At 42.1% G+C, this 21,346-nt stretch overlaps 1 protein-coding gene across 7 annotated transcripts in view; it reads left to right on the top strand.

The window, feature by feature from the left end:
* The window catches only part of LOC100847782 (uncharacterized), a 46,703-nt gene extending 26,244 nt beyond the window's left edge, over window positions 1-20,459 (top strand). For 4 of the 7 annotated variants that reach the window (XR_003032957.2, XR_009493182.1, XR_003032958.2 and 1 more), the window contains one exon: window positions 18,751-20,459. Coding sequence is in view for 3 of the 7 variants with exons in the window: in XM_024986403.2 (XP_024842171.1) it covers window positions 18,751-18,842 (92 nt within the window). In the remaining 4 variants the exon portion in view is untranslated. Of the gene's footprint in view, window positions 1-10,416; window positions 10,452-18,750 lie in introns of all 7 variants that reach the window. The other 3 variants (XR_009493183.1, XM_024986401.2, XM_024986402.2) reach the window with 1 other exon arrangement.
* Window positions 20,460-21,346: the final 887 nt, after the last annotated feature.

The following is a 21,346-nucleotide window of genomic DNA, read 5'->3' as shown; positions in this document are numbered from 1 at the left end:
TTCGCACTTTTTAAAGGTTATGCTACATTTAGTTACTATAAATCATTGGCTGCATTCCTGTGTGGTGCAATCTACCCTTGTAGCTTCTTTTAGACACAGTGGTCTGTGCCTGTTGATACCTCCCCCTCTGGCCCCTCCCCACCTCCCCTCTCCCCGCTGGTAGCCACTACTTTGGTCCCTGTATCTGTGAGTCTGCTTTTTCGTTATATTCACTAGTTTGTTGTAGGTTTTAGAGCCACACATACGTGATGACATATGGATTTTGTCTTTCTCTGTCTGACTTATTTCACTTAACGTAATACCCGCCAAGTCTATCCACGGAGTTGCAAATGAAAACATTTCATTCTTTTTTATGGTTGGTTAGTATTCCATTGTATCTATGTACCACACGGCCTTTATCCATTCCTTGGTTCCCATGTATGTAGTTTTAAAGATGAGTAATTTACTTGCTTTTGAACACTTCACTGCTTCTGTAAAAATAATGCGTGTACACTTTTAAAGTCAAATGATGCAGAGAAAAACAAAAACCTAAACCCTGACAATTGGGAGAAAACCTCAGATAACATTGTTTCAGATATTTCTCGTGTCTGTACCATATGTGGAAATATGTACACATTTTACACGAGTGACTTCATGTCAGTCATTCTGTTCTCTAAGTTGTTTTTACCCTTTCTTTTCTATAATATATAGTGGGTATCTTCCCATTTAAAGAAGCAAAATGTCTATTTCAATTTTTATAGCTGCGTAAGTTTTCATTCTCTTATATCATTGTGTGTTTAAAAAGACCCCCATTCATGGATATTTAGGTTTCTAGTTTTCCCATATTGTAATCAATATGTTGCTGAACATTCTTGTGCATCATTTTATTTTTATCTTGTTAAAACATTTCCTTCGATAAATTCTTAAGAGTGGATATGGTGGCTTGTGCCATGCTGGGGTTCAGATGGCTGGCTGATTTATTCAGAGCTTTATTGAAGCAATTTAACTGGGGCAGTCCTGTTTTCATTGCCCTTCTGGAACCAGCAGGCTAGCTAGGAATGGCCCACACTCAACTGCACAATCATTTTCCTAGACCCTCTCTGTATCCCATTTTTAACACCCTCTGGCCAAAGCCAGCCATCGGAGACCAGAGGTGACATCACACTCTGCCCACCATGGGAGACAGCCAAAAGATTACATTGCAAAGGACAGGAAAAGCAGGCAGGGAAAATGCAGCCAGGTGGATGGGCACAACCCCTCAATCTAGGGCAAGTGCAGTGAACCGCCACCACCACACAAAAGGCAGGTCTTCATCTGAAAAAGGTAATGCTGTGGGATTGGAAGGGAGTCCTCTATTACTAGCTTATTCCAGTAAACCAAACAATTAATTCCAACAAGTCCTGCTCCCAATTAGACCAACTGAAAGCAGCACTTGATGAAAAGTGTCCAGAATTAGTCATTGGAAAATGCATAATCTTCCATCAGGATAATGCAAGCCCACATGTTTCTTTGATGATCAGGCAAAAATGTTACAGCTTGGCTGGGAAGCTCTGATTCATCTGCTGTATCCACCAGACACTACAACTTCAGATGTCAATTTATTTTGGTCTCTACAAAATTCTCTTAATGAAAAATTCTAATTCCTTGGAAGACTGTAAAAGGCATCTGGAACAATTTTTTGCTCAAAAAGATAGAAAGTTTTGGGAAGATGGAATTATGTAGTTGCCTGAAAAATGGTAGAAGGTAATAGAACAAGATGGTGAATATGTTGTTCAATAAAGTTCTTGGTGAAAAGGAAAATGTGTCTTTTATTTTTACTTAAAAACTGAGGGAGCTTTTTAGTCACCCCAATATTTGGTCATGATGTAATTCTATGCTAATATTGGGGTGACTAACAAGTTCCTTCATCTCAGAATTATAACAGTCATTTGCAGTGGGTAGAGATTAAGATCCTCACATTAGAAAGAAACATTTATTGACATATTTGTACCTTACAAAAAACACTGAGATAAAAAATACATGATATTGTTGCCTTGTCTAGTCACTAAGCCATGTCCGACTCTTTGTGACCCCATGGACTGTAGCTACCCACCAGGCTCCTCTGTCCATAGGATTTTCCAGGCCAGAACACTGGAGTGGGTTGCCATTTCCTTCTCCATGATATTAACGTAAGTATTTAAAGTGTACAACTGAATGGAATTTAGTATATTCACAAATGCTATACAGCCATTGCCTCTCCCTAGTTTCAAAACATTTTCATTTTCTTGTAAGGAAATCCCACGCTCATTACACAGTCCATTTCTATTAACCCTGCTGCCTCTCCCCAGTCCCTGGCAACCACTAATATGTTTTCTGTCTCTTTAGATTTACTTATTCTTGATATTTCATATACACTGAGTCACGTAATCTGAGAACTTTTGTGTCTGACTCATTTTTCCATAGCATAATGTTCTCCATGCTCATCATGTACCAGTATTTCACTCCTCGCGCTATTCCCATGTATGGTATACCACGTTTTGTCATCATTTTTTAAAATTTAATTTTATATTGAAGTATAGGAGACAGAAGAGACAGAAGAACCAAGTGTTAGATCCCTGGGTCGGGAAGATCCCCTGGAGGAGGGCATGGCAATCTACTCCAGTATTCTTGCCTGGAGAATCCCGTGGACAGAGGAGCCTGGTGGGCTACAGTCCATAGGTTAACAGAGAGTTGGACGCGACTGAAGCGACTTAGCACGCACGCTAATTGTTGATTTGCGATGTTGTGTCAGTTTCAAGGGTACAACAAAATGATTCAGTGATACATGTATCCACTCTTTTTTAGATTCTTCTCTCATGTAGGTTATCATAGAATATTGAGTTGAGTTCTCTGTGCTGTACAGTAGGTCCTCGTTGATGATCTCTTTTACGTATAGTAGCGTGTATATGTTAATGCCAGTCTCCTAATTTACCCTTCTGGCCCGCACTCTCCCCTTTGATAGCCATAAGCTTGTTTTCTCAGTTTGTGAGCCGGCTTCTGTTCTGTAAGTAAGTTCATTTGCGTCAGATTCCAGATTCCACGTGTGAGTGGTATCATGTGATATTTGAGTTTCTCTGTCTGGGTTACTTCTCTTAATATGATGGTATCTAGTATCTGTTCCGGAGAAGGCAATGGCACCCCACTCCAGTACTCTTGCCTGGAAAATCCCATGGATGGAGGAGCCTGGTGGGCTGCAGTCCACGGGGTCGTTAAGAGTCAGACACGACTGAGCGACTTCACTTTGACTTTTCACTTTCATGCACTGGAGAAGGACATGGCAACCCACTCCAGTGTTCTTGCCTGGAGAATCCCAGGGACGGTGGAGCCTGGTGGGCTGCCGTCTATGGGGTCGCACAGAATCGGACACGACTGAAGCGACTTAGCAGCAGCAGTATCTGTTCATCATGTGATGGACATTTGGCTTGTTTCTTCCTTTTGGTTCTTGTAAATACTGCTGTATGAACAGCTGTGCATGTTTCTCTTTGAACACATGGTTTCAGTTATTCTAGATTTATACCTAAGAGTAAAATGTACATTTATTGTTATCCACTTTATTTGTATTTCATGTAAGATACAAACATTTTTTGAGGTAATAGTAGATGTGTTAGCTCCATTGAATACTAGGTAACTTTAAGAAAATTAGAATGATGATATGAGAAAGCAAAAATTTTGAATGAAAATATGTAAATGACAGGTACCACATGATTGCTACAATTAGATTGAGAATTTGACTCCTAGGGACCTGATAGGTGTCAAAAGCTTTTCTAAGTAAGAAATGAAACCCAGAAGTAAAACACTTACCCAAGCCATGAAACTTAAAAGACTGGTTTGACTCCACAGAAATGCAGAACTTCTGTGTGATAAAAGGGAAACAAAGCTGAAAGAAAATTAGGAAACTGGAGGGAACTATTTGCAATATTGGTAACACAAGTTCAATATCTATAATATGTAAACAGTATTGACAAATCATTAAACAAAAACCATTTATTAGGCATTTTGAAAAAGTAAGATTTGGGGTGGAAGTTCAGTGGATTGGAAAAATATTTAAAAAGACAGATAACATGCATGATTGATGGGTATATGGAGACAATGTAAAACATTGTTATTGGGAGGGCATATTGGTAACCTTTCTTGCAGGGCAGGCTGATAGCGGGGTATTGATGACAGACATGCAGATTGATACAGATCAATGACACAGATGAAGGAGCTAAGAAATAACACCTAACAGGTCTTTGACAAATGAGCCAAGGCAATTCAATAGTGAAAGAATAACCCTTTCAACAAATGGCACTGGAATAACTGGAAGGCCAGAAGCACAAAACAAACCTGTTGTACTCCATCACTTATGTGTGGAATCTAGAAAAGTCAAGCTTGTGAAAAACAGAATGCAGAATGGTGGTTATCAGGGGGTGAGGGCTGAGAGGAAAAGACTGATGGTGTTTAGGGGCACAAACTTGTCACCAGTAGTAAATAAGCCCCAGAGATCTAATATACAGTACAATGAACACAGTCAATAATATTGTACTATAATTAAATAATGCTGATAAGCATCACTACAATGACAGGCATGTTATAATACTGAAATGTATCAAAGTAACACAGTGAACACCTTAAATGTATACAATGTTACATGTCATATTTATTCAACTAAATCTTTCTCTTTTAAAACAAGTGAACCTAGATACAGACCTTACACCATTCACAAAAATTAATACTTTGGCATGAAACTTCAAAACACTTGAGATAAAAAGAAAATCCTGAAAGATAAAAACCAAATTACCTACAAAGGAAAGAAAATCAGAATGATATTGGGCTTTTTATTAGTGATCCTTGATGCATAAAACCAATGTGCAGTAAACTGAGAATCAGAGAGAGAGCTCTGCGGACAGAAAGAAATGGGCACCGTTAGAACTCACAGACACATCGTGAGAAGAGTGTGGTCCCCTGCAGCTTACACATCCAGACTTTAACTGAGACGGAAAACTAAGCATTCAGCCTAAGCCTGGAGATGAACACAGTAAACTTGTAAGACAGAGTGGAAATAGGTGGTTCAGTTGTGGCTGAGCTAATTAAATACTCTGAGTCTGGCTACCTGTGATTTCCCTCAGCTGCGTATTTATTCTCTTTGTATCACATGTGGCCGAGTAGATATCAGAGCTCTTCATTTAATTCCTTCCTATAGAGCCTGTAGCAGTTTACTTCAGGGAGAGCCTTCTGGTCAGTGCCATGGCTCAGCTCTTGACAGCTCCTTCTCCCATAAGACATGATTTCAGCAGAAAGGCTTTTGCTCAAAAACAATGTAGTTTGACCTCATCAGCTAATCAAAAAGTAAACTGCCAGAAGATGCAGTTTCATCATGCGGAGAACTTTCGTTGCATTCTCTCATCTACTTGCCGATCCAGTCTTGTAATTAAAATCACCCTGCAGCACAGATGGATTTTATGCCATTGCACACAGATGCATGCCAGGATGGGGCAAGGAGCTTCCAAGCACAGCAGTCAGCGCTGTGGAGCCGGGGCTGGAGAAACCAGACTCCCCAGTGGGTGCTCATGAGAGCTTGCTGGACTGCAGAACTCTCAGTCTGCCAGTCAGGTAAATGGAACGTGAAGAACGATTTGTACCAGGCACAGTTTTGGGTGAAAGCCCTGCTGTTCAAAGCCCTATCTGGGGTCTAGAATATTTTTAAAGGGTTTTTTTTTGCTTCTTTTCAGTTTTGTTTTGATTTGTTTGATTCTCTTGGTTTGTGGAGAAGTTTTCTCTCTTAAAGCAGCTGTGGGCATGCAGACCTTTGTTAAATTAATAACCATCATAAAAACATAAAATCAGCAGAAACAATGGAGTTTTTTTTTTAAACAATGGAATTTTAATCACTCACTTGGCATGTTTTTAAGGTCAACAGACAGGAATTCTCAAGAAACAGTTGCATGCGTTTCAAAGCAAAGAGTCATCATGCACAGTATTTTGTCTTCTGGTTCCTTGAAGTCAAGTCAAATTCCAGAATGTTCTGGGCGATCATGGAACATTTTAATGGCTCTGTAAGAAAATGCCCTATATTTGTGTCCAGAAATTATCTTGGGGCCCCCACACATTGAAAAAGAGTAAGTTTTATGGCAGAGTAAGTAAGTAAGTAAGTGAAGTCGCTCAGTCGTGTCCGACTCTTTGCGACCCCGTGGACTGTAGCCCACCAGGCCCCTCCGTCCATGGGATTCTTCAGGCAAGAATACTGGAGTGGGTTGCTCTCCCGGGGATCCTCCTAACCCAGGGATTGAATCCAGGTCTCCTGCATTGCAGGCAGACACTTTAACCTCTGAGCCACCAGGGAAGGTCCCAGAAGAGGAATATAAATTCGAGAGAAGGGGACTAGGGAAGAAAAGAATGTGGAGCGCAGTCCTCAGGGATGAAGGGGAAGTGAGAGCGTAGGGGTTTCAGGGCTCGGGGCATTATTCTGGGAAGTCTCTCAAGGGTTCAGACGAGCTTCCTCTTTCACCTAGGATGCTGCAGCCCAATGTCAATCACACAAGTTCAGTTTTGGGTTTGGGGCTCCTTCCTGCTTGAGGTTTCACTTGGAGACTGAGCTGCTTGCCTAAAGACTGTGATCACCACTGCCCAAACTGAGAAAGACTTTAGGAACCTTAGTTTAGGGGCCACATACTTACTCGATTTTGCAGAACTGTTTTGTTTTCAAATATGAGCAACTTTATGGTTCCCAGGTGTTCAGCAGTAAAATTCCCTTGAAGTGCAGTCATATTTAACAGTTCCTCTTAGGACACTGGGGTGATTCAGTGTCTCAAGCTAACTCAGTCCAAAGTAGGAACTCCTAAGAAGATACTCAGTGATGCTTTATTGCGACCATGCTGCTAAGTACGGTTACCATTCTTGATTTTACACACTTTCAGCAGCCTTTTTAGAGAAAGAAATGGCAACCCACTCCAGTATTCTTGCCTGGAGAATCCCATGGACAAAGGAGCCTGGTGGGCTCCAGTCCATGGGGTCGCAAAGAGTTGGACAGAACTGAGTGACTAACACACACACACGGTTGGGGTATAGAGGAGGAAATGTAAGGAGCAGAATGGGTAGGCACAGTTCTTAAACTACTAGGAACAATAAGAAAATTCATTAAGGAGTCCAATTATAAATTAATATCTGAAATTTAGCAGATTTCTCATATAAAAACATGAGCAAGTTTTATACGAGCTGTATAGAAATGTGTATAGGAAATCTTACGGGAGAATATATTCCATTCATTTTGGCATCATGAAACAGAAAATATCCAGAAAATAAACCTAATGAAAAGTGCAAAGGACCTTTTGGAAGAAAACTCCATTGTGGAACCATAAAAGAAAGTCTTGAATAAATTACATACTTTGTTTTCAGATAAGACTTTCAATATTTATCATGCTTATGTTTCAGTTCAGTTCAGTTCCATTCAGTTGCTCAGTCATGTCCGACTCTTTGCGACCCCATGAATTGCAGCACTGAATACAAATCATGGAAATTTTGCTAAGACAGAAGGTAACAATAGTCTATTTTTTATCAGTTACATAGAACCTTATTGAATGTCTATACCCTGCCTAGGGTAAATATTAGAGAAGGCAATGGCAACCCACTCCAGTACTCTTGCCTGGAGAATCCCAGGGACGGGGGAGCCTGGTGGGCTGCCGTCTATGGGGTCACACAGAGTCGGACACGACTGAAGTGACGCAGCAGCAGCAGCAGCAGCAGGGTAAATATAGTCCAGGTTTTCTGTATTGGAAACAATGTTTCAAGAATTTGTGTGTGTGTGTGTGTGTGTGTGTGTGTGCATGCGTACTCAGTCACTCAGTCGTGTCTGACTCCTTGCCACACCATGGACTAGCCCTCCAGGCTCCTCTGTCCATGGGATCTTCCAGGCAGGAATATTGGAGTGAGTTGCCATTTCCTCCTCCAGGGGATCTTCCCAGCCCAGGGATTGAACCCGTGCCTCCTGCATCTCCTGCATCTCCTGCATTGGCAGGTGGATTCTTTCCCAGTGAGCCACCTGGGAAGCTTCAAGAACGTGTTCATACTTAGGTGCTGTTTATGTATTATGGGCATTGATCTTTTGTTACCCACACTGCCAATAAACCCTCCAGTGTCCTAGTCATTTTTAAACTTGTCTTCCTTTTTGTTGTACAGAGGTTCTTCATTTTTACTTACATAATCAAAACCTATTTTTAAGTTTCTTGTAGCTGTTTCAGTTTTGGTTTTCATTTCTTACTCAGAAGAGCCGTCGACACCTGCCAGACACCTGGGAGTCAAATTCTCAATCTGATTGCAGCCGCCATGTGGCGACTGCGGCTGCCGATTCTGCCTTCAGTGGCTTCCTCTGGCCTTGACTGTGACCCTCTGGGTTCACCTGTCTCTCCAGACCTCAGGGTGCTCTTTGCCCCCTCAGTTCTCTGACAGGTCTAAGAGAAGTTGTTGATTTTTCAGTTTGTTCACTTTTTTCTTTTTGTAAGAAAAGAGTGATGCCTTCTAATCTTTTTAGATGTTGGAGCTGACGACAGGAGACTTTTCACTGCAAATGCCTTTTATTTAAGTGCTATGTAGAAGCATGTAGATATGGTTAGGACAAGGATTCCTGGGTGAGGAGCCGTCCTTGGGGTGGCACATCAGGAATCGGTCATGTCAGAAACAGCTTTTAGACGAAAAGTGGAGTGGAGTGCTTTGGTGCACGGGTTGGAGTCAGGGAAAGAGTTGGAGCTGGAAACACAGCTTTTTCAGAGAGCCTGTGTGTTGTGTGTGAGGTCTCTGGGAGCTTCCTGTCCTCCTCAGCTAAAGTCCTTCTTCCCTCCTCCAGGAGCCTCAGGGAGGTGTCCCGTCACTTCCCGGCCCCTGTCCTGTCCCCCTCAGGGAGGTGTCCCATCCCCCTCAGGGAGGTGTCCTGTCACTTCCCCGACCCCCACTTCTTTCTCCTCTTGCTCAGGGAAGCTTTGGCCTCCCTGACCTGTGACTGCGTCTTAAGTAAGCCAAGGCTGCTCCTGCCTTACAACCTTCCCCCTTTCTGTCTCCTTGGCCTCTAGCAGTTTTTCTGCATGGCTTCCCTCACTTTCATTAAGACTCAGAAATCACCTGTTTGATGGTGCCTTGCCTCAGGTCGCTTACCTGCAAGTCACCCACCCGTCCTAGCTCCTACTCCCTTCCTGTGCTCTGTGCTCAGTCCTGAGTGACTCTTTATGACCCCAAGGACTACATTTTAGCCTACCAGGCTCCTCTGTCTGTGGGATTCTCCAGGCAAGGATACTGGGGTGGGTATCCATTCCCTTCTCCAGAGGATCTTCCCGACCCAGGGATTGAACCTGAGTCTCCTGCATAGGCAGGCGGATTCTTTACTGTCTGAGCCACCTGGGAAGCCCCTTCTCCTCAGCAGGATCATTATCTTGCTTGTGCTGTCTCCTGTCCTGTGCTGTCGTCTGTCTTCCATTTGTCCCAGGAGATTGGGAGACTCCACAGGGAAAGACACTTTGCTTCCTTGCTTCCCTGTATCCCCAGGTTGTGTGTCCAAATTGTAAGAGTAAAAAGAGACAGGTGGAAATAAGTAAAATATTATTAAAAATTAAAATAAGTAAAATATAAAAGAAGCAGACTCACAGACATAGAGAACAAGCTAATGGTTACAGGGGGGCAGCAGGAGCCATAAAAGGGTGAGGGAACGGGAGCTACAGACTAGTTGGTTTAAGACAGGTTCGAGGATATATTGTACAACAGGGGGAATTTCGCCAATATTTTGTGGTAAATGTACATGGAAAGTAACCTTTAAAAATTACATAAAATAAAAAAAAATTTAAATACTGTATTTAACCCATGATGTCCAAAATATTCTCATTGTACCCTAAAGTTATTAATAAGGTAGCTGCCATTCTTTTTTTCTGTTTGAAATCTTCAAAGTCTGGGGTGCTTTTTGCAGTCACAGCGCAGTTCATTCGCACCAGCCTCCTTTCAAGGACTCAGGGACCCCATGTGTCTGGAGGCTCCTGTGTTGGGCAGCGCCAGTGGCCTGCAGGCTGAGTTAGAACTGGACGTGTTTCCTGGGAGAAGTGGGGCATTATCGGAGGGTTTTAGGTGGGCCTTAGGAGTGGCAGGATCGGTTTTGTTTTAACACACGTCCCTGTGGCAGCAGACTGGAGAAGGGTGGGAGGGACTCGAGAGGGGTGATGCTTTAGGAGCCCAGGAGACAGATCCAGAGAGAGACCCACTGAAGGGTCTGCCCTTGGAGGGGTGGCAGCGGGGACGGAAGAGAGAAGAGGCAGGTGATATCCGGTCAGTAAAGTCCGCAGGACTCGACAGTAACTGGATTCGAAATCGGCAAGCTACCTTCATATGATAATCTTTTGTCCCCTGTCAGTCAGAGAACAGGGTGGACTGAAACATTGTTTTAAAGAGTCTCCTCTCTATTTCCAGATATCAGTTACGATGTGCGTGGAGTTGCCATGCAGGTAAGGGCAGTACTTACTTTAGCTTTTAGTGGATAAATCTATACGGCCACATGATGGAGCCAAAACCTTGGTAGTTCGTGCGGCTTTTCAGACCAGCTTCCAAATTCCTTCTCCTATAGAAATGTTGCCACCATGACTTTGTTATTTTACTTTGAAAAACAAATTTATGAAGCATAAGTAATTCTTTTTGTATTTTCAAAGTAATGTGTTATATTCTAGTCAGTTTCTTAAGTCAACAGGTAGACCCGACTTAGTTCTTGTGATTTTATACTGGTAAAATTGGAGTTTTCTAAGCCACAAGGAATACATTGTCTGAGTTGTGCAAAAGAGGGATACAATTCTATATTTTTTAAATTTAAGAATGAGACCAGTAGAATCTGTATATAATAACATTCCCATTTCTTAGAGAATGCAAAAATTTCTCCATGGGACTGGAAGATGTTTATAAGGCTGAATCCAGATACTTCAACGCAACTTTTGAGATGATTATTTAGAGGAAGTTCTGCACCCTATCCATGGTGGTGGCCGTGGTCTTGTTCCTCAATCATGTCCGACTCTTGCGACTCCAAGGACTGTGGCCTGCCAGGCTCTTCTGTCCATAGGATTTCCCAGGCAAGAATACTGGAGTGGGTTGCCATTCACTTCTCTAGGAGATCTTCCCAAGCCAGGGGTCATACCCACGTCTACTGCATTATAAGTGGATTCTTTACTGCTGAGCCACCAAGGAAGCCCACCCTATACACAGCAGATACTAAATTAATATTTGCTGTCACAATGATTGCAAATAAGAATTAACTATAGCTGGAACCAACTGTTGGCCAAAGTCTTCACTTTTCACAAGTTAAATAGCCAGTTTTGATTGAATAAAAAGCATGGAGTGTAGAAATTTGTAAATATCAGAGATATAATTTTGATTTTATTTGCTGTAATGATTATTTAAAAATTTTTTATTATTTTTTAAATTTAACTTTAATTAGAGTATATTTGATTTACAATGTTGTGTTAGTGTCAGGTGGTTCGGCAAAGTGATTCAGGTATACACATATGTATATTTGCTCTTTTCCAGATTCTTTTCTCATATAGGTTGTTACAGAATATTGAGTAGAGTTCCCTGCTATTCTGTACGTCCTTGTTGTTTATCTAGTTTATATATAGTAGTGTGTTTATGTTAACCCCAAACTCTTCCCATTCTCCTTTGGTAACCATAAATTTGTCTTCTATGTCTGTGAATCTATTCTGTTTGGTAAATAAGTTCATTTTTATCATTCTAAAAGAATTTTTTAAAGATGTAAGTGATATCAGTCTTTCTCTGACTTATTCACTTAATATGATAATAGGATTTTTAGCACACCCTGGAGACCCAAGAAGGGGCCACTTATTCACTGAACTCCTAATTTTCCCCAATCTGTAACCAAAAGTGTCATTAATTCCTAGAACCAGATCTGTGTCAAATATTTTAAATCAAAGTTGCTACCAAGTGCAAGCAATATTGAGAAACAAAACTGCGTCAATGAGTAAATGTACAGAAAACATCTCACGGGGGTTGATTAAGCACGGCAAACACTGTCAAGAAAGCTTCTAGACTCCATTTTTGTGTCCTATTCAGAATATTATATAGACAAAGATTATAGGTTTTGTCACAATTCTCATGTTTTTATTGACTCTACAATTTTGTCCTTTCTTAAGCATATTATTTATGTAAAAGGAGAAGAAAAGAGGATGAAGTAATAAATTTTTCATATATGAACTCTTCCTGGATATTATCAGTTTCATAAGTACTGATGTCATTAACCTTGAAATATCAGCATGTAGATAAAGGGTTATGAATATAAATGAACTCCGAGTTAGGACTTGTTGACATCTGCTTTAAATAGCCATTTAAGTGCTGTCAGGAGGGGAGGGCTGTGCAGCAAGTTTGGTGAGTAGGCTGACGTGGGGCCTTGAAGGCACAAATGTTATGTCACATAATGCTCATTTGTTACTTGTTTAACTTAAAAAATAAAAAGGAAAAGAGCCTCATTTCTGGATTTGTGTAATAGGTTAGAGATGGACCAACAGGGTCCTCAGATGCAGAAGGAAGAGATTAGCTGATGCCTGGTACTTAGAAGTCAGTCTGCAAAAGAAAAGAACAAACAAGAAATCAAAACCATTTATATATTCAAAATCACAGAAGATTCTTGGGTGCCATCAAAAAGAAACAGCCAAAGGCATGAGTTAGAGTTTGAGGTGTTATTCCCTAATTTTGTGACATTCAGTGAGACACTTAAGTCTGAACTTTCAGTTCAGTTCAGTCTCCCCTGACTCTTTGCAACCCCATGAATCACAGCACCCTAGGCCTCCCTGTCCATCACCAACTCCCGGAGTTTACTCAAACTCATGTTCATCAAGTTGGTGATGCCATCCAGCCATCTCATCCTCTGTCGTCCCCTTCTCCTCCTGCCCCCAATCCCTCCCAGCATCAGAGTCTTTTCCAATGAGTCAACTCTTCTCACGAGGGGGCCAAAGTACTGGAGTTTCAGCTTTTGCATCATTCCTTCCAAAGAAATCCCAGGGCTGATCTCCTTCAGAATGGACTGGTTGGATCTCCTTGCAGTCCAAGGGACTCTCAAGAGTCTTCTCCAACACCACAGTTCAAAAGCATCGATTCTTCAGTGCTCAGCCTTCTTCACAGTCCAACTCTCACATCCATACACGACCACTGGAAAAACCATAGCCTTGACGAGATGGACCTTTGTTGGCAAAGTAATGTCTCTGCTTTTGAATATGTTATCTAGGTTGGTCTTAACTTTCCTTCCAAGGAGTAAGCGTCTTTTAATTTCCTGGCTGCAGTCACCATCTGCAGTGATTTTGGAACCCAAGAAAATAAAGTCTGACACTGTTTCCCCATCTGCTTGCTATGAAGTGATGGGACCAGATGCCATGATTTGAGTCTGAAGTCTGAACTTAGTTCTTTATAAATAAACTGAAGCTCATCATCACCACCATCACCTTCATCATCACCTTCATTCCATCATCATTATCACCATCTCATTGTCGCCTTCATCATCATCACAGCACCTTCACTACTATTAGGAAGTTGCTTATTATGGGTCACTCTTACATACGTTATCTGTTTTATTTATTTATTTTTATTTTTTTAATTTTATTGGCCCCGCGGCCCTGGCTCAAGGGCAGCCGGCGGGTCAAAGGTCAAGGGAGCCTGAGAAGAGCGCATGCGCCGGGCATGCGCGTTGCTCCATCCGTTATCTGTTTTAATCCTCACTGAAAGCATAGATTATTTTACTCTTTTGACAGATGGGGAAACTGAAGCTTAAAGTAGAAGGGGTTTTCCCAAGGTCACACAGGAGTCAATGACGGCACCAGGCTGCTGCATGGCCCAGTGTTTTAATCCTACGCTAATAAAAATTCTGCTTCAGTATAACTTTTTTGAAGGAAATTTCCAAAGCATATTAATAATTAAAGAGTGTTCGTATCCTTTTATCTGGTAATCCTCCTTCTGGGGATATCATAAGAAAATACTCCTATAAAAGTAAAGAGGAGAATGACATTCATTGCAGCAGCATTTATCATGGTAAATCACTGGAAAATCCCCAAATGTCCAACAAGTGAGAAAAGATTAAGTAAATGATGACAGAGTACAAAAGAATCTTAACTAGTCACCATGAAGCCTATTTAGTGATTCGGCGTAATGCTTGGATTCATTATGTGAAAAACTGGAATTTACTATGTTATTAACATTATGATGCCAATTCAGTAAAATTTTGCATATGAAAAAAGAGTAGAGCAATATAAAGAAAAACACCAAATATTTTTTCCTGGGTTCGAGATTTCTTGGGTGAATTTTCTTCAGTTATGGTGATTGTGTGTGTGTGTGTGTGTGTGTGCTGTGCTTAGTCACTCAGTCATGTCCAACTCTTTGCGACCTCATGGACTATAGCCTGCCAGGCTCCTCTGTCAATGGGGATTCTCCAAACAAGAATACTGGAGTGGGTTGCCATGCCCTTCTCCAGGGGATCTTCTCAACCCAGGGATCAAACACATGTCTCCCACATTGAGGATGGATTCTTTACCATCTGAGCCACCAGGGTGATCATAACTTGTATGAAAAATGAACAAATTTGAAATGTAATACATAAACACACACACACACATACACATACCTGCTCTGTGTAACTCATCGAACGTGGCAAAGATCAAACAAGACAATATGAATAAACTGGATAAACTGTTAAGACAATTCAAGGCTTCTCTGTTGGCTCAGTGGTGAAGAATTTGCCTGCCAGTAGAAGAGACTCACATTCGAGCCCTCATCCAGGGAGGTCCCACAGGCCTCGGAGCAGCTAAGCCCATGAGTGACAATTATCGAGCCTGTGCTCCAGAGCCCGGGAACGGCAACTACGAGCCCAGGCGCCACAACCACTGAAAGCTGCTGTGAACTAGCGCCTGTGCTCTGCAACGAGAGCCGCCACCGCAGAGAGAAGCCCGAAGATCCCAGCTAGAGAATAGCCCCCACTCGCTGTAACCAGAGAAAAGCCTATGCAGCAGTGAAAACCCAGCACAGCCAAAAATACATACATAGACAGATAAAATTATATAAAAACAAACTAGGGAAAACAAATGTCTGAAAGAAAAACAAATGACAATTGGAATTCTCATATTAAAAAGTCAGGCCGGCCTAGTTAGGAGCAGAGCTCTTGTATTCATTCTGAAAGCCACCCTGGGATTCCGGGACAAGGAAGTTTAGTTACTCTTTGCATCTCTTTTCACCATCAGGACCAGAGATCTGCAAATGCTGGCCCCCGGGCCAAATCTTGACTGTCCTTTTGTATGACCTTTGAGCTAAGAAAGCTTTTTGCAATTTTAAGTGGTTCCCAAAACAAAATTAAAGAAAGATATTATTTCATGACACATGAAAATTATATGAAATTCGACTTACAATGTCCATAGTAATACCTGTATTATTGGAAACACAGTAATGCCCATTTATTTACAAATCCCCTCTGATCTGCGATCCTGATACAATAGCAGTGGGGAGCTGCTGCTGTAAAGAACCTGTGGCTCATGAAGCTTAAAATACTTACTATCTGGTCTTCTCCTCATCATTGATTTAGACCAACTCAGTTCTCCAAATCTTGTCCTGGCCTCATGAGAGTTTTATTAATTTTTTCAATTGCTTTTAAATGGTTAGAAAGGCTATAAAGCACATAAGTAAGTGTTAGTCACTCAGTCGTGTCCGACTCTTTGTGACCCCAAGGAATGTAGCCCAATGGGCTGCTCTATCCATGGAATTCTCCAGGCAATAATACTAGAGTGTGTAACCATTCCCTTCTCCAGGGGATATTCCCGATCCAGGGATCTAACTCAGGTCTCCTACATTGTAGGCACATACTTTATTGTCTGAGCCACCAGGGAAGCCCAGAAAGTCTGGATTTTCTTAGTATTTAGATAAAAAAATGGTTTTCAAAACATTAGGGATGGGAGAGCCATTGAATGGCCATGACACTGACCAGTGGCAATGTTTGTTGAAAACACATGTTCTTGCACCACTCTGTGGATGGCATAAGACCCGTATTGGGCACTGGGAGATGCAACTCTGATCTGTTTAAAGTGTGACCAGCTGGGCCTCTGCCCCTCACCTGCAATAATGAAGCCAGTTGCATGATTTCTGAGGCCCCTTCCAGGTCTATATTTCCTCAGTGATGCCTCGTTTTTTAAAAGTTGGTGGTTCTTCATGGTTTTATGAATGTGTCTCCTCCTTTTATGATCCTCCTGACTTTGGGGAAAGTAACCCATCAGTTTTAAGGCCAAGAATCAGAACTTAAATGCCTACAAAACCCAGACAGTTCAACTAAGCACATTTGGTGGAAAGCTTTTGTAGACCTCAAAGACTTTGCATTTACTTGGTGGTCAGGCTTTTCTTTGTGGTCTTCTCATATCCCAGTCAGATAGGTTGATTGAAAAATCTCCCTTCAGGTAAGTAGAATCTCTAAGACATCTCCTTGTCTATAACTCCATGAGATACCAAATTACTGAATATGCAACTTCTAAAATTTCATTAAAAACACTTAAAATTTTTCTCTACCTTTGAGAGCACCTAGTAATTTGAAGCTTACTGATGGTAGAGGTATAATTATAGACATGCCATTTATCTCTGAGATCCTCTGAAACTGAAGCAGTTAAATATGCTAAACGTTTATGCAACCCCATGTCCCAGGTATCAAATTTTCCTCTCCTTCCAATGTGAGATATAGAATGAAAACACGTCAAATTGATCTCATAACTGGAGAAATGCTTTGCTTGTTGTTCATTGCGGACTCTTTACCCTCTAAGCCACCAGGGAAGCTCATTTTCATGTGGTAATACCAAAACAGGAACAAACCAGTATGTTTTTGAAATGAAAAGGGAAAGAAGAGGTGAGCAGATTTGAGCCAGGGGGTGGGCAAGCAGGGACTAGGCTCTTCTTTACTCCCTACTGCCGGCTGTCTGTCTGGGTTTGACCAGGGGACATGGGGTAGGATAATAGTAAGAGGACTACCATGCATTTGGGCTTCCCTGGTGGCTCAGTGGTAAAGAAACTGCCTGCAATGCAGGAGACCTGGGTTTGATCCCTGAGTTGGGGAGATCCCCTGGAGAAGGAAATGGCAACCCACTCCAGCATTCTTGCCTGGGAAATCCCCTGGGCAGAGGCGCCTGGTGGGCTACAGTCTATGGGGTCACAAAGAGTCGGACACGACTGAATGTGCACCAAGCATCTGTTCACTTAGTCAATTAATAAACTAACAAACAGTGGCTGAGACGTGATATTGCTCAGGCACTAGTAAGTGCCAACTAGTGGGGAGTTTCCTTCAGTTAGCACTTGTGTTCCCCTACAGGTGGTAGAAACCCCAAGAAGAAAGAATGGAGGGGCAGTGATAGGCAATCCCGAGCAGTCACTGGAGAAGGCAACGGCATCCACTCCAGTGCTCTTGCCTGGAAAATCCCATGGACGAGGAGCCTGGTGGGCTGCAGTCCATGGGGTTGCTAAGATTTGCACACGACTGAGTGACTTCACTTTGACTTTTCACTTTCATGCACTGGAGAAGGAAATGGCAACCCACTCCAGTGTTCTTGCCTGGAGAATCCCAGGGACGGGGGAGCCTGGTGGGCTGCCGTCTCTGGGGTCACACAGAGTCGGACACGACTGAAGCGACTTAGCAGCAGCAGCAGCACAGCAGTCATTACTGCTCCATGGAGGCTATTTCTGGGTCTCTCTTCTGCTTCCCATCCCCTTGACCATCACTTTCAGTTTCACAATTGCAAGAGGGCTGCTTCACTTCCCAAACTGGGTCTGCCTTACAGACATTTTTCATGCATCCTCCACTAAGCACAATGCCCAGCTCACGCAAGGCATTCATTTACTGAGTAAATGAATACATGGTAATTCAGTGGAGACATCTGAAGTAGAGATGTGTGCAAAAGCAAAAGCTAAGTATTCCAAATGATTTAATGGCCAGCCATTGTCAGATGATCCGAGCTGTTTATCTTTGCATTGTTGCTGGTTGTGTTCTCTGGAAGGAGACATAGAGATGCAGTTTATGGTGCAAGATACTGTCAGGAATTAGTACCTGTGAACAGAGAAGGCAATGGCACCCGACTCCAGTACTCTTGCCTGGAAAATCCCATGGACGGAGGAGCCTGGTAGGCTGCAGTCCATGGGGTCGAGAAGAGTCAGACACAACTGAACGACTTCACTTTCACTTTTCACTTTCATGCATTGGAGAAGGAAATGACAACCCACTCCAGTATTCTTGCTGAAAAATCCCATGGACAGAGGAGCCTGGTGGGCTATAGTCGGTAGGGTCACAAGGAGTCGGACACAACTGAGTGAGTACAAGAGAAAGTGGATGCTGCCTGGGTTTTAAAAGTGAAAGTGAATGTTGCTCAGTCCGACTCTTAGTCCATGGAATTCTCTAGGCCAGAATACTGGAGTGGGTAGCCTTTTCCATCTTCAGGGCATCTTCCCTACCCGGGGATCAAATCCAGGGCTCCTGATTGCAGGCAGATTCTTTACCAGCTGAGCCACCAGGGAAGCCCAAGAATACTGGAGTGGGTAGCCTATCCCTTCTCCAGTGGATCTTCTGACCCAGGAATCGAACTGGGGTCTCCTGCATTGCAGGCAGATTCTTTACCAATGAGCTATCAGATTTTAAAAGCACATCCTTTTTTTCCCCTGGAATTTAATTCTTGTATCCGTCGTCTTCGTGTGGATAATCTGCAGTGCTTGCATTTAGGATCCTTTCCCTTTGCCTTTTGCTTCCAGGTGCCTTCCCGCGTGAGCGTCCTTGGCATACAGTCCCCTCACCTGGTGCAACCTTTCTGGTCACTGTCTTACTCTCAGATGACTGCATCTAATCAAGGATGAGCTGAATTTGGCTTGGGAAGTATTTGTTTGTAAATGAGAGATTCCTCATAAAGTAAATGCTTTCAGGATCCAGGGAGTAATTTAATAGTGGTGTGTTTTGGCCACCTTGGCATGAAGTGGGAGAAATATTTGGGAAAGAGAGGAGAGAGAGAGAGGTGGACTTACTTAAACTCAGTTATGCTATACTTATAGGAGATAAAAATACATGAAAAATCATAAGCGCATGGTCTGTTTTGCTTTTGAACAGTGCAAATACATTTCCTCTCCCACCAATCACACTTCTCTTAGCAGACAGCACTTGAGTGCCTTCAGAGGCACCCAAACATGTCCATGAAAGCACCACGAAGAGAGGAAAACCAAGTCATTTTGGGGTTGTCATTCCTAAATCAAAACTGTTATTGAAAAATTTCCTTCTAGTGAGAGTCTAGGAGCATTTCCCGCCTTGGTCGTGCCACATGGCTTGCAGGGATCTTAGTTCCCTGACCAGGGATTGAACCCTTGCTTCCTGCAGTGGAAGCCCAGAGTCCTAACCGCTGGACCGCCGGGGAAGTCGCAAGAGCCTAGACATTTTAAACAGGAATCTCTTGGATTATTTAATGAGATGATCTTGTTTTGGTTTTGTGTTTTAGGCTTTTTATTGTATGTTTTATGATGTTGTTATTGTTTGTATTATTGCTTTGGAAAATTCTGAATAATGGCTTGATTATTCTGGTAGGAAATCATCATCAAAAGCAGCTTACCCTTCTTAGAAATGTATGTTTGTGTTTTGCTTTGAGAAGGAATATTTAAACTTTCCACAAGTTTGTGGAGAAGACAGAGTTTACTTGCAGCCACCCAAGGCACACTTCCACCTTTGTGACCGCCTCAGAGAGGATTGAAAACTGTTTGAATTCATCTCTCATGCAAACAAGATGGGCAGAACTGGTGCCTCCCTCTTTGAAGAATCTGCACTTTGAAAAATGATTGTTTTCTGACTATAAAAATAATGCAGCTTAATTTATTATGGAAACTGTGAAAAACAGAGAACAATGTATTATACAAAGTAAAAATCTCCTATACCCCTACTACCTAGAAAGAGCCACTGTTAATATTTTGGTGTATATCTGATGAGTATTTTAAAATTATCTAAATATGTATCTATAATTTATAGATAATAATATGTGCTATAGATGTAATTATTATAGATAATATGTATTATAATGTTCTCTATCTAAAATTGTATAGATAAGCATAGACAATCTCATTATTTGCTCTTTTCACTTGATTATTCAGAACACTACTATTCTGTTCTAGCATACTTTCCTGTGGTTGCAGAGAATGTTAACCTGTGGATGGATAAACTTTGTTTAAGCAGTTGCTATCATTGTACATTTGGTTGTTCTTAGTTTTTATAAATACTTTTGTATGAACACATTGCTGTTTAATCTTTGAGATGTCTTAGAATGCATTCCTAGAAGTGCAAGTGTTGCATCAAAGGTAGTCAGGTGTTTGAAAAAAATTTTTTACCAAATTCCCCTGGGTTGGGATACAGTTTTGAGGGCATGAGCCTGCTGTGTCCCCTTTTGCCTGGCAAAGCAATAAAGCTATTCTTTTTGCTTCATCCCAAACTCTGTCTCTGAGAGTCAATTCAGCACTGGTGTACAGAGGCCGAGTTTTTGGCATCAGTCTCTGAGAATTGTCAGCCCAACTTGAAGCATCCTATGACTTAGCCCTCTGTTCACAGCTTGTTAGACCAATGGACTCTTAACTCAAGCTGAGGCACTTGGATTTTCTCCTCCAGAGATTTAACATGGTATCCTAGGGATGTTAGGTAGTTGGAGCTCTGCTACTGGGATGGTCATGATCCACCAGCATCTGGAAGCCAGGAATACCTTTGTGCAGAGAAAGACTATTAAAAAAGATTGCACAGAGAGAATTGGAGATGAGCTGTGCTGTGTAATAAAGAATTCATCTGATCTTTATTCTAGGTTCCTTACGAGCTTCTAAAACTCCTGAGATTTCCTAAGTGGTGGAAATCTCTTTGTTATTCATAAGCCCCTTGGATCGCACTTGAATTTATACTAATGAAATGCCTCAAAGTCAGTCTTTAAATATAGCTTCAGGGTGGGGGCTGGCCAGCAGAAAGACCATCTACGTGATTAGAAAGTTTTTGAAAGTTTAGTTGCTCAGTCATATCCGACTCTTTGCGACCCCATGGACTGTAGCCTACTCGGCTCCTCCATCCATGGGATTTTCCAGGCAAGAATACTGGAGTGGGTTGCCATTTCCTTCTCCAGAGGATCTTCCTGACCCAGGGATCGAACCCAGATCTCCCACATCATATACAGATGCTTTACTGTCTGAGCCACCAGGGAAGTCAACCCTAAATACTCACTGGAAAGACTGATGCTGAAGCTGAAGCTCCAATACTTTGCCCACCTGATGTGAAAAGCCGACTCCTTAGAAAAGACCTTGATTCTGGGAAAGATTGAAGGCAGGAGAAGAGGGTGACAGA

The sequence above is a fragment of the Bos taurus genome, chromosome 27 (assembly GCF_002263795.3).
Source record: "Bos taurus isolate L1 Dominette 01449 registration number 42190680 breed Hereford chromosome 27, ARS-UCD2.0, whole genome shotgun sequence".
In the NCBI taxonomy this organism is placed as follows: Eukaryota; Metazoa; Chordata; class Mammalia; order Artiodactyla; family Bovidae; genus Bos; species Bos taurus.
The sequence above is the reverse complement of the archived record's forward strand: the minus strand, read 5'-3'. Positions and strand labels throughout refer to the sequence as shown.